At 46.1% G+C, this 13,633-nt stretch overlaps 1 protein-coding gene across 3 annotated transcripts in view; it reads left to right on the top strand.

Annotated features, from left to right (window-relative positions):
* Positions 1-13,633, top strand: part of ccdc9 (coiled-coil domain containing 9) — a 94,667-nt gene that overhangs the window by 54,499 nt on the left and 26,535 nt on the right. For all 3 annotated transcript variants that reach the window (XM_063063583.1, XM_063063582.1, XM_063063581.1), the window contains exons 10-12: positions 3,244-3,349; positions 7,559-7,610; positions 10,714-11,206. In XM_063063583.1, the coding sequence (XP_062919653.1) occupies positions 3,244-3,349; positions 7,559-7,610; positions 10,714-11,206 (651 nt within the window). The remainder of the gene's footprint in view (positions 1-3,243; positions 3,350-7,558; positions 7,611-10,713; positions 11,207-13,633) is intronic.

Genomic DNA, 13,633 nt, shown 5'->3' with positions numbered 1-13,633 from the left:
CTTGTTGTTTGCAAGTAGATTGCTAAGATCAGAGAACAACTCAACCCAACCATCAAACCCCCACCCCCCGAAACTACACATCTTCCGAATTACTTACTACTGTTTCTTTTACTTCGGTGTCCACGGAGTCACAGTTCAGAAAACAAACCATTCTATTTACATCACACACAGGGTGTGACAGGTAAACACCCACACAGTGGAGCGCTGAGCGGGTGTCAGAGGAATCACCTTTCAGATGAGACATGGAACAGGTCTCCCCTTTTTCACATCAAAGATCACGCCAGTTCCCTTATGACCTGGGACTAATATTTATCCTTCAGCTCATTATGTGAGGGCTTGTTCTGCACATCTTTCCCAACCAACAGGAACGACCACATTTAGACCATAAGACAAAGGAGCAGAAGTTGGCCATTCAGCCTATCGAGTCTGCTCCGCCATTTTACCATGAGCTGATCCATGCTCCCATTTCATTGGTTAAAACGCACTTAGAACAAGAATGAAACATCGCGTATATCTTTTATGGGACAAGTAACTTGCTGCTAATTAGAAAGTAGATCGTTGACTCCAGAACAAAGAAACAGTACAGACCCTTCGGCCCATGATACTGTACTGACCTCTTAACCCACTCCAAGATCAATCTCACCCTTCACTCCCACATAGCCCTCCATTTTTTCATTCATGTGCCTATTTGCCTACTTACTGCCTGTCACGCCACTGGTGTTTAGGGCAGCAATGAAGGTCCTCCATCTCTCTCTGTCCATAGTGTGTGGAAAGATTCTTCATTGCTGTTTCCGTAACGATTGTGTTTCGACCAGTCAGGGTTGTTAGCCCTGAGCTGAACCCCCGAGCCTGGAGGTCCAGTGGACCACCCTTAGTCTGGCCTCTACCCTTTGACATGTTTGGCATGGGTGGCCCTGCCAAGAACCAAAGCACAAGGCCCTGGCTCCAGCCAACCTAGCTCTCCAGCTCATTGAGGCTCACAAGCCTCCAAACCCTACGGCAAGGCTGTGGTCCTCTTGGAGGATGTGCCTATCTAAAGCACACTTGGAGATCCCTAATGAATTTGCCTCTTTGCCTCCACCACCATTCCTGGCAGTGCTTTCCACACACTCACCACACTATGTATTTTAAAAAAAATTACCTCTGACACCCCCGCCCCCTATACTTCCCTCCAATCACCTGAAAATTTTCCTCCCAGCACCTTAAAATTGTGCTTCCCTAGTATTAGCCATTTCTGCCCTGGGAAAAAGTGTCTGGCTGTCCACTCGATCTGTGTCTCCTATCATCTTGTACACCTCCATCAAGTCGCCTCTCATTCTCTTCCCTCCAAAGAGAAAGCCTGAGCTCACTCAACCTGTTCTCATAAGACATGGTCTCCAATGCAGGCCACATCCTGCTGAATCTCCTCTGCGCTCTCAAAGGTTTCCATATCCTTCCAGTAATGAAGTGACCAGAACATGTGCAGTATTCCATGTGCAGTCCAAGTCTAACCAGAGTTTTATGGAGCTACAACATTACCTTGTGGCTCTGGAACTCAATCAATTAAATTTTTCAGTCAATACTGCATGGATTTGAACAAGGCAATGGCAAACCACTTCTGTAGAAACATTTACCAAGAGCAACCTTGGTCAAAGACCCTGATCGCTCACGTCATATGCCGCGGAACATAATGATGATGGTGGTGGATTTGATAATGCTTCAGTCTGTTTATACTTTCCTGTTTCCTGTTTACCTTGCTATCTCTGTCTCTTATTTCTGACTGTTTGCCCGTAGGTCCGAAGAGCTTTAAGAAATCAAATTTGAGTGCCAGGCACCACTGACTCACTCCACTGCGTGTTCCATTTGTGGGTGCGAATTCCAGTGCCTCTTTGCTGTGTGTTTGCTTGGTGGCCTGGTGGGACACACCTCTGCCTCCCTAGTCAGGTTGTTGGGCCAAGACCTGCTACTGAAATGCTGTCATAAACTCCCGAAGCAGCGGTGTAGGAGGCTGGGCAGAGATGGATCAGGCATTACATGGACTCCTAGTTACCCCATGTATGTGATACCCTGAGCGGGGGAGTTTCTTCTGTCTTGGCCAATGTTCTTTTTTAGAGTACAACAGCATACAACCAGGCTCTTTGGCCCATCTAGTGTGTGCCGAATAATTACTCTGCCGTTTCCCGTTGACCTGGTCCATGCTCTTCTCATCCATGTACTTATCCAAACCTCTCTTACATGTTAACGTCAAACCCACGTCCACCATCTCCGCTGGCAGCTTGTTACACAATCTCAGCACCCTCTGAGTGAAGAAGTTTCCCCCAGGTTCCCCTTAAACATTTCACTTTTCACCCTTAACCCATGAACTCTATCTAGGCCTTTTGATAGGCTTCAATGAGATTCCCCCCTGCCTCCCCCACCCATTTTAATAAACTCCAGCCAGTACAGACCTGGAGCCATCAAACACTCCTGATAAGTTAACCCTTTCATTCCTGGGGGGAAGTGATTCCTGGTATTAACTGAGGGGCAAACCCGTGTAGTCACTGTGAAAGTGAAAACTCCACCTCAGGGATCAGGATCAACCTTGGGTAACAGAGGCCTTAAGGCAACATCTTTGTGACTTGCACCACTGCACTGCCTAGAGCAGAGCTGTGTCTGAGAGGTGCTGCAGGAATGTAGATCTGTTTTGTTTTGGAGTAGGCTTATAGTGCTGTGCAAAAGCCTGGGGCGCATATATATAGCTAGCATGTCTAAGACGTTTGCGCAGACCGAGGTTGAGAATGGCAAAGGTGGAGCATCGTGGGAGAGATGTGGGACAGGTGACAGAGAAGGAATGCCTGGGTGTGGGGGTGACGCACGCAGCCCTGAGACACCAGGCAAGGTCCTTTCATTCCAAACAATTGGTTTATTGATCATTACAGAATGTCTCTGGTGCTTCCTGCTCCCTCCCCTCTCCCTTCCCCTTTTCCCAACCATGATTCCCCTCTCCCTGCCCCCTTCCCACTCTCAGTCCACAATAGAGACCCATATCAGAATCAGGTTTATCATCATTCATGAAAGTAGTGTTTTTTTGTATGGCAGCAGTACAGTGCAGAACTACTACAGTACTGTGCAAAAGTCTTGGTCACTCTGTCTGTGTATATGTGCCTAAGACTTTTGGACAGTACTGTAGGCTGTGTTAAAATAAGCTGTTCTCGGAGGTGAGTTGGATGGCCTTGCTAATTCTCCAGGTCCTGTAGCTGGTAACCTGTTCAATTTTTTTTTCAGATGAACATAGACCACCCAAGCCTCCAACAATTTCTGACTTTATCTTTCAATCCAAAAGTAAGGATTCCAAGAAGGGGAAAGTCAAACGCAGGGAGAAGAACTACAGGTAGGCAATATCTTTCAGCCTTGTCTACCTCCCTGCCAATTTGTGCCTGGTCTCTGGTGTCTGGTCTCCAAAACCCACGAGAGAGCATCTCTTGGTTAGTGTTTAAGGCGCCACTTTTGGGTGCAGAGCTGATGAACAATACAGGGGGAGGCTGCCACCTCCTTGTTCCTACCCAAAGAGTGTTGAGAAATGCCAACGTGGGTAGCTGAAACTGTGTGGAGAGGGGCCGTTCAGTCATCTTAAAGTTAAGGATTAGCTTTATTTGTGACATGTGCATTGAAATGTACAGCAAAATGTGTTGATGGTATCAGTGACCAACATAGTCCAAATATGCTAACTCCAACCCACAAACACGGGAAAATCTGCAGATACTGGAAGTCCAGAGTAACACACACATAACGCTGGAGGAACTCAGCAGGTCAGACAGCATCTGTGGGACAAGGAGTTAACTGTCAACGTTTCGGGCTGAGACCCATCTTCAGGACTCCAACCCAAACCGTCTTTGGAATGTGTGAGGAAATCCACGCTGTCATGGGGAGAGTGCAAACTCCTTACAGACAGTGGCGGGGTCCAACATGGATGGCTGGCGCTGTAACTGCTACGCGACCATGCTGCCAACTCTGCTACTTCTCTTCCCTGTCCTTCTGAACAACCCCAAATTCAAAGTCAAGTTTGTACTCAAATGCAGGTGTACGTGCGCACATAGGAGCAAAGAAAACCTCCAACCATTCCAAAAGATGTAGGAGAAGAATTAGGCCATTGAGTCTGCTCCGCCATTTCATCATGCCGCATCCATTTCCCGCTCAGCCCCAGCCTCCTGCCTTCTCCCCATATCCCTTCATGCCCTGACCAATCAAGAATCTATCAACCTCTGCCTTAAGTATACCCAATGACTTGGCCTCCACAGCCGCAAGTGGAAACAAATTCCACAGATTTACCACTCTCTGGCTAAAGAAATTCCTCCTCATTTCAGTTCTAAATGGTTGTCCCTCTATTCTGAGGCTGTGCCCTCTGGTCATAGACTCCCCACCATAGGAAACATCCACTCTGTTGAGGCCTTTCAACATTTGATAGGTTTCAATGAAATCCCCCCCCCCCATTCTTCTGACTTTCAGTGAGCACAGGCCCAGAGCCATCAAAGGCTTCTCATATGACAAGCCTTTCATTTTTGTGAACCTCCTCTGAACCCTCTCCAATGTCAGCGCATCCTTTCTTAGATAAGGGGCCCAAAACTGCTCTCAATACTCCCAAGTGAGGCCTCACCAGTGCTTCATAAAATCTCAACATTACATCCTTGCTTTTATATTCTAGTCCTCTGGAAATGAATGCTAACATTGCATTTGCCGTCCTCACCACCAACTCAGCTCATTCGGGCTTGACCCAGCTAGCGAAACCCTGATGTGGTAAGGCCACGTCTGGAGTATTGCATGCAGTTCCGGTTGCTCCATTGTCTAGGAAGGATGTTGAGTCTTTGGAGAGGTTTATCCGAATGCTGCCTGGTTTAGTGGTCATGTCCTATCATGAGAGGCTGGACAAACTTGGGTAGTTTTCTCTGGAGCGGTAGGGGTTTAGGGGAGATCTGATAGAGGTTTATAAGGTTATGAGAGACATGGGTAGAGCAGACGGGGAATATGTCCTGATGAAGGGGCTCAGCCCAAAATGTTGACTGTACTCTTTTCCATAGATGCTGCCAGGCCTGCTGAGTTTCTCCAGCATTTTGTGTGTTTTGCTCAGGTTTCCAGCATCTGCAGATTTCCTCTTGTTTGTGTAGACAGGGAGTATTTGTTTCTTGGTGTAGAAATGTCTTAATACCAGAGGGCATGCATTGTAGGTGAAAGGGGGGAGGTTCAAAGGGGATGTGGAGTAAGCGTTTCACTGGGAGAGTTGTGGATGCCTGGAATATGCTGCCTGGTAAGAGATGTTTGGATAGGCACGTGGATGTGAGGAAGATGGAGGGATATGGAAACGGTGTAGGTAGGAGGGATTAGTGTTTGGTTGTTTTTGAGTTGCTTTTTAGCTGGTTTGGCACAACATTGTGGGCGGAATGGCCTGTTTCTGTGCTGTACTAGTCTATGTTCTCCAACAGTTCAACAACGCAGTGATTACTTTGCACTAAAATCGACATTGTCTTTTCTTGTTCCAGATGTAAAAAACTATATAATTTACATTTAATTTGTGTTTTTCTCGTGAGTGCTGCACACCTGATGCATTATTTATTGAGATACAGCACACTATAGGCCCTTCTGGCCCTTTGAGCTGCACCATCCATGGATGACATGATTGAATCCTGGCCTAATTACGGGAGAATTTACAATGACCAATGAACCTTCCAGTGGGTTCTACAAGGAAATCTACGTTGTCATGGGAAGAGCATTCAAACTCCTTACAGGCAGAGGAGGGAATTGAACTCGTGTCACCTGCACTTTAAAGTGTTGTGCTAACCACTATGCCCTATGAACCTGTGAGGCTGATGGAAGTATGTTTTTCATTGCATGTGTAGAAACGACAATAAATTCACCTCTGCAGTGGCCTGGCAGTCACGTTGCATCATATACACAATGTTCACAAAAAATATAAACCAACGACATGAATTGTACAAAATTATCCAAGTAAGAACACAGTCATATTGAAACAAACAGTCCATTGTAGTGCTAAGTGGTCATAATATTGCTATACTGGGGTAGCGATCAGGGGCGTGCAGGTTTGGAATCTTGTGTGCCTCAATGACCTGGAGAGCTACGAGGGGCGACTGATAAGTTCGTGGCCTACGGTAGAAGGAGTCAAGTTTAGAAAACCTAGCACATTTATTTTTCGTACATTTACACACTTAGTCCAGCAATTGTGGAACATACGGATCCCTTCTTTGTAAAAGTCGGCATCTTAGACCTCCAGAAGTGGTCCACAGCAGGGGTGATTGATAAGTTCGTGACCTAAGGTAGAAGGACTTGAGTTGTTAACTTCAAACTTTCTGCATTTTCACTCAGAGTTGAACTGCACGTGCATGTAACAAGAGCTGTATAACTAATCTCCTTCTACCTTAGGCCACGAACTTATCAATCATCCTTGCTTGGACCACTTCTACAAAGAAGGGATCCGTATGCTCCACGACCGCTGGACTAAGTGTGTACCTGTAGGAGGGGACTATGTTGAAAAATAAATGTGCTAGGTTTTCTAAAATTGACTCCTTCTAGCTTAGGCCACAAACTTATCAATCACCCCTCGTATGTTGGCTGGAATCAGGGCTTTGTGGTTTGGCTGTTGGTAGGGTCATGCATGCAAAACAGGCCAAAGGGTAGAGGCCAGACTAAGAGTGGTCACCAGTCCTCCAGGTTTTGGGGTTCAGCTCAGGGCTGACAACCCTGACTGGTCAAACAACGTTGTTATGGAAACAGCAATGAAGAATCCTTCTACATCTGAGTGTGACGGTATCCCTGAGTCTCCACATGGGACCTGCGTGACTGACAGGAGTGAAAACCTGAGCCGCTGACACGATGAAGGAAGCCCTGAACGCTGCCAGAGATGTAGGACCTTGGTTGCTGCCCTAAACGCCCGTGGCATAACGGGCAAGCCGGGCATTGTTTAGAGATGCAGCATGGTAACAGGCCCTTTCCGGCATTACAAGCCCACCCATGTGACCAATTAACCCACCAACCCTAACCAGTGCGTCTTTGGAACCTGGGAGGAAAGCAGAGCACCCGGAGGAAAGCCACAGTGAAAGCATACAAGCTCCTCACAGATGGTGCTGTAATAGTGTTACGCTGACTGCTACGCTACCGTACTGTCCCCACAGTCTGACAGCCAGTGCATGTCACACGTCCTGCTGACGCCAGGCAGACCATCTCTGAGGAGTATTGATAATGGCGGGGGAGATCACCCGTCTTGTAAAGACACTTCTGTAGAGAAATTTGCCAAGAATAATCATGGAAAAACCATGATCACCCATGTCATACAATATGGCACAGAATGAACAAATGAACCTTGCCAAAATAACTTTTTCTGAACCTAGTAGCTTTGACTTCAGGCTTTTGTATGGCTGGGAATGAGAGAAGGGGGTGGGTTTGGGGGGGGTGCGCGCGGGGAGAAAAATGGCTTTTCAGTGCTGATGTCCTGAAACATTCCCGAATCTGGATCCTATCCAGTGACCTAATAGCCAGGAACTGAGTGTGGAGGGTTGCACTGGTGAAATGGACTTTGTTTTTTTTCCTGTAGCATGCATGATGATCGCTGGGAAACACCTGAAGCTGAAGTGGAGGAGAAACAGGCAAGTAAACAGCCAGATCTTCAGTGCAGTGGTGTACCGGAGGCCCAGCACTGTACAGCTCTTTCGGCTCATGATGTGACGACCTTTTAACCTTCTCTAAGATCAACTTAACCTTTTCCTCCCACATCGTTCTTCATTTTTCCTTCATCCATGTTTAAAGTTCAAAGTATATGTTTTACAACCTTGAGATTCATCTCCTTACAGGCAGCCACAAACCCAGTGGAACCCATTTTTAAAAAACCGTCAAACGCCCGATGTGTTTTTTAAAAAAAGAGCAAGTAGCATTCAGAACTAAAGTTCACAGAAGTGCACGCACAGCCACGAAGCCAATCCTTCAGTGCAGCCAATTCAGGAGCCCGTTAGTTGCAGGACACAGCCTCAGTTCAGTACAGGGATGAGTAAATCTCACAGAGCAGCGAGCTGAAGTGGCCCATATCTCGCCTCCGGTCTCGACACCCCAACCTTTTCAATCTAGCCATGTGCCTATCTACGTGCCTCTTGTATGTCCCCAGTATTTCTGGTTCTAGCAGCACTCTTGATTGACTCTCAGGCACCCGCCACTCTCTGTAAAATACCTACCACTGACATTCTCCCTATGTTTTCCTCCGAGCACCTTAAAATGATCCCTCATATTAGCCATCTCCGCCTGGGATGGTCTCTGGCTGTCCACTCGATCTATGCCTCTTACCATCTTGTACACCTCTATCAAGTCACCTCTCATCCTGCTTCACTTCAAAGGGCGAAGCGCTAGCTCAGCCAACCTATCCTCATAAAACATGCTGTTGAATCCAGGCAGCATCCTGGTAGATCTCCTCCACACCCTGTCTAATGCTTCCACATCCTTCCTATAGTGAGGTGACCAGAACTGAACACAGTACTCCGAGTGTGGTCTAATAGTGTTTCATAGAGCTGCAGCATTACCTCATGGCTCTTGAACTCAATCCCCTGACTAAAGATGGCCAACACACCATAACCTTTCTTAACCATCGTATCAACTTGTGCGACAACTTTGAGAGATCTGTGGACACAGACCGAGGATCCCTCTGTTCCTCCACACTGCGAAGTATCCTGCCACTAACCTTGTACTTTGCCTTCAAGTTCGATCTTCCCAAAGTGAATCACCTCTCACTTCTCTGTACTGAACTCCACCCGCCTCTTCTCAGCCCAGCTTTGCATCCTGTCTGTATGCCATTGTAACCTATGACAATCTTCAACAACACCACCCACTTCATGTCAAACATAGGGGTGGGAAACAGCCACTTGGGTTGTATTGTGCTCCCCCCTGTAAAGGGAGATGTCTGTAAATGTTGTAAATGTTACACCTGAGATACATTAACGGGAAAGAACAACCATAATGGGAGAGGGAAATGCATTGGAAGGAAAGAAGTGACCAGGAATACACACAGGCAGAGTTTGTGAGGTTAGTTTGGACTTGATAAGGGGTGGTGGTGTCAATACAGACGTAGGGTGGGAACAGTAGAGCATACAACTGATCCTTTGGACAACGATGTTGTGCTGACCCTGTTCAATCTAAACCCTTCCCTCCTACCCAGGGCATGCCCTCTTATTGTTACCATCGGGATTGAGGTACAGGAGCCTGAAGGCACACACTCAATGATTCAGGAACAGCTTCTTCCCCTCTGTCATCCAATTTCTGAATGGGCATTGAAACCACGAACACTACCTCACTACTTTTTATTTCTATTTTGCAGTACATTTAACTATTTAATATACATATAAATATTTACTGTGATTCAGTTTTTTTCTATATTTATCATGTATTGCATTGTACATGTTAACACACAATACGTAGATAGGTGAAGGAGCAGGTAGTGTTGAGGAAGCAGGGAGAAGGGGCGAAGAAATGGCAGATGGATTACAGTGTTAGAAAGTATGGTAATGCACTTTGGTGGAAGAAATAAAAGCGTAGACAATTTTCTTAAATATAGAGAAAATTCAAAAGTCTGACGTGCAAAGAGACTTGGGAGATGTGTAGGATTCCTTAAAGGTTAACTTGAGTCAGTGGTGAGGAAGACAAATGCAATGTTAGCATTTATTTCAAGAGGACTAGTATATAAAAGCAAGGATGTAATATTGAGGCTTTATAACGCACTGTTGAGGCTCCACATGGAGTATTGTGAGCAGTTTTGGGCTGCTTATTTAAGAAAGGATGTGCTGACATTGGTGAGGGTCCAGAGGAAGTTCATGAGAATGATTCTGGGAATGTAAGGGTTAACATGTGAGAGGCATTTGATGGCTCTGGGCCCGTACTTGCTGGAACTTAGAAGAGTGGTGGGGGGGGAGGGTGGGGGAATCTTAATGAAACCTATCAGCCTGGATAGAGTGGATGTGGAGAAGGTGTTTCGTATGGTTGGAGAGTCTTGGACCAGAAGTCACAGCCTCAGAATAGAGGGACATCCATTTAGAACAGGTGAGGAATTTCTTTAGCCCAAGGATTGTGAATCTGTGGAATGTGTTGCCACATTTGGCTATGGAGGACAGGTCATTGGGTATATTTAAGGCGGAGGTTGATAGGTTCTTGACTAGTTAGGTTACAAGAGGAGGGAGTAGGATGCGGTTGAGAGGGAAATACATCAGTCATGATGAAATGGTGGAGCAGACCCAATGGGCTGAGTAGCCTAATTCAGCTTCTGTGTCTTATGATCTTATAGGCAAGAGGAGTATGGACAGCGATGGCCTATGGCTCAGGTGTGGGTTGATGGGACTGGGCAGAATAAGAGTTTAGCATGAACTAGATGGGCCGAAAGACCTGTTTTATGACTCTATGACCACTTTCTTTCTTGTCTGAGGACGGTGTTCCCCTGGTGGCTGAATCAATATGTGCTCTCTTCGTCCAGTGAAGCATTGAATGATTATCTTGGAGCTCAGAGCTCCATGTTAATCTGCATTAGATACACAGCTGAGCAGTTGGAGGACTTGTGACCAGGTTGCCCATCTGTGAAGCACCATCAGTTTAATGTTGTCCTGTTGCAAGGATTTTAACCCAAAGCATCAACAGTTCCTTTGCCTTCCCCCACATGCTGCTCGACCCGGAGTTCCTTCAGCCAATTGTTGTATCAGTTAAATGTTCTTGTCCTTGCAGGAGAAGGAGTTGAAAGCCCCACCTCCCAAGCACTCTGAGAGCAAGGTCGATGTGGATGAGTCTCCTGCAGATGATGCTGATGATGACGATGATCAATGGGAAGACGCCAGCGACAGTGAAGAGGAGATTGTTGGAGAGGATGTGTCAGAGGGCGAGGAGGAGGCAGAGGATTTGAATGAGGAAAAGAAGAAAGATGGTGGAGGAGCAAAGAAGCAGGAGGTGCAGAGCAATGACCAAAGTCCAGAGGTTGAAGCCAAAGACCAGCGAGTCAGGAAGTCCCGGGAGACACCCAGACTACACATCAAAGATGATGCCGAGATCCCAGCAGATACAGAATCCAAACCCCTCAGTCCGTTCTCGCTTGAAGGATATCATCCGGTCAAAGACTGGGCAGAGGAAGTAGAAATCGCTTCGCCCAGAACCAATGTGTTACAGAATCCCCTCCAGTCTGCCTCCACCGGCAAATCTTCCCAGGATGACATCAGGGCTAATGGTAAGATCAGTGAATGGAAACTTTCCACAGAGAATGTGGATTTCATTTGAATTTGTTTTCATATTAATTCCTGTTTTTTATATTCACTTTTCTCACTATTTTTGTTCTTTTTGTGCACTAGTTATTCAATTTGTATATAATGTTCGTTCATAATGTGTACACATCCTATGACATGGGCCATCATGGTCTTTCCATGACCGTGATTGTTCTTGGGAAATTTTTCCACAGAAGTGATTTGCCATTGCCTTCATCTGGGCAGTGACTTTACAAGATGGGTGACCCCAGCCATTATCAATACGCTTCAGAGATTGTCTGCCTGGCGTCAGTGGTCACATAACCAGGAGTTTTGATCTGCACCAGCTGCTCATACGACCATCCACCACCGGCTCCCGTGGCTTCACATGACCCTGCTCGGGGTCGGGGGGGGGGGGCTAAGCAGGTACTACACCTGCCCAAGTGTAACCTGCAGGCTAGCGGAGGGAAGAAGCACCTTACACCTTCTTTGGTACAAATGTATCTCCATCCTGCCACTCGGATATATTATTTATATATATATTTATTATTATGTCTGGGCACGTGGCCAAGTGGTTAAGGCATTGGACTAGCGATCTGAAGGTCGTGAGTTTGAACCCCAGCCGAGGCAGCATGTTGTGTCCTTGAGCAAGGCACTTAACCACACACTGCTCTGCGACGACACTGGTGCCAAGCTGTATGGGTCCTAATGCCTTTCCTTTGGACAACATTGGTGTCATGGAGAGGGGAGACTTGCAGCATGGGCAACTGCCGGTCTTCCATACGACCTTGCCCAGGCCTGCAACCTGGAGAGTGAAGACTTTCCAGGCGCAGATCCATGGTCTCGCAAGACTAACGGATGCCTTTGTTTATTTATTTATTAATTATATATAAATGTTTACATATGATGCTTATATATAACATGCATTTATATGTGCATATTATATCTATTATTTATTAAATACGATATAAATGATTTTTTCTTTTTGTCATTTATAGTTTATTTTGTGGCTTACACTGTACTGCTGCCACAAAACAACAAATTTCAGAACAGAGTCTTGTGAAAATATTCATCGCCCAGCCCTTTGTTCACACAAATGAGTATTACAGCCAGGGATTTTGATCAATTTAACTGAGAATTTTTACTTGTGAATCACATGCTCCTTTTTTCACAGTAGAACCCGAAAAACAGGGAAAATTGTGAAGCCTGAAAAACTAAACCATCACAAACTGAAATGTCAGCAATTCAGAAGTGTTCATCCCTCTTGCTCAGTACTTAGTTGAACTCCCTCTCACAGCTGATACAGCCAGTAGTCTTTCTGGATAAGTCTCTATTGGCTTTGCACAACATGATAGAACAAGATTTGCACATTCATCCTTGCAAAATCGTCCAGGCAGTGCGAGGTTATTAAAGGAGCAGTGGTGGACAGTAGTCTCGAGGTCTTGTCAGAGATGTTCAGTTGGGTTATGGCCAGGACTCTGACTGGGCCACTCAGTGACATCAGTTTTCTTCATTTGAAGCCACTCCATGGTTGCTCTGACAGTGTGCTTTAGGTTGTTGTCCTGCTGAAAGATGAATTTCCTCCCCAATTTAAGCTTTTTGGCAGAGGCTAGCAGGTTTTTATCCAGGATCTCTGTGTATTTAGTAGTATTCATCTTCCTATCAATCCTGACCAGATTGCCAGTCCCTGCTGCTGGAAAGCATAAGACCAGAAGATATAGGAGTAGAAGTAGACCATTCAGCCCATCGAGTCTGCAATCAATCATGGGCTGATCTAACTCTTCCAATCATCCCCACTCCCCTGCCTTCTCCCCATACCCTTTGATACCCTAGCTATCAAGAACCTATCTATCTCTGCCTTAAATGCACCCAATGACTTGTCCTCCACAGCTGCTCATGACAACAATTTCCACAGATTTACCACCCTCTGACTAAAGTAAATTTTTCCGCATCTCTGTTCTAAATGGAAGTCCTTCAATTCTGAAGTCGCACCCGCTTGTCCAAGACTCCCCTACCATGGGAAATAACTTTGCCATTCAGGCCTTTCAACATTCGGAATGTTTCAATGATATCCCCCCCATCCTCCTGAACTCCAGGGAATACAGCCCAAGAGCTCCCAGATGTTCCTCGTATGGTAACCCTTTCATTCCTAGAATCATTCTCATGAATTTTCTCCGAACTCTCTCCAATGTCAGTATATCCTTTCTAAAATAAGGAGCCCAAAACTGCACACAGTACTTCAAGTGTGGTCTCACTAGTGCCTTATAGAGCCTCAAGATCACATCCCTGCTCTTATATTCTAAACCTCTAGAAATGAATGCCAACATTGCATTCGCCTTCCTCACCACCAACTCAACCTGGAGGTTAACCTTTAGGGTATCCTGCATAAGGACTTCCAAGTCCCTTTGCCTCTC

This window comes from Mobula hypostoma, chromosome 12 (assembly GCF_963921235.1).
Source record: "Mobula hypostoma chromosome 12, sMobHyp1.1, whole genome shotgun sequence".
In the NCBI taxonomy this organism is placed as follows: Eukaryota; Metazoa; Chordata; class Chondrichthyes; order Myliobatiformes; family Myliobatidae; genus Mobula; species Mobula hypostoma.
The sequence above is the reverse complement of the archived record's forward strand: the minus strand, read 5'-3'. Positions and strand labels throughout refer to the sequence as shown.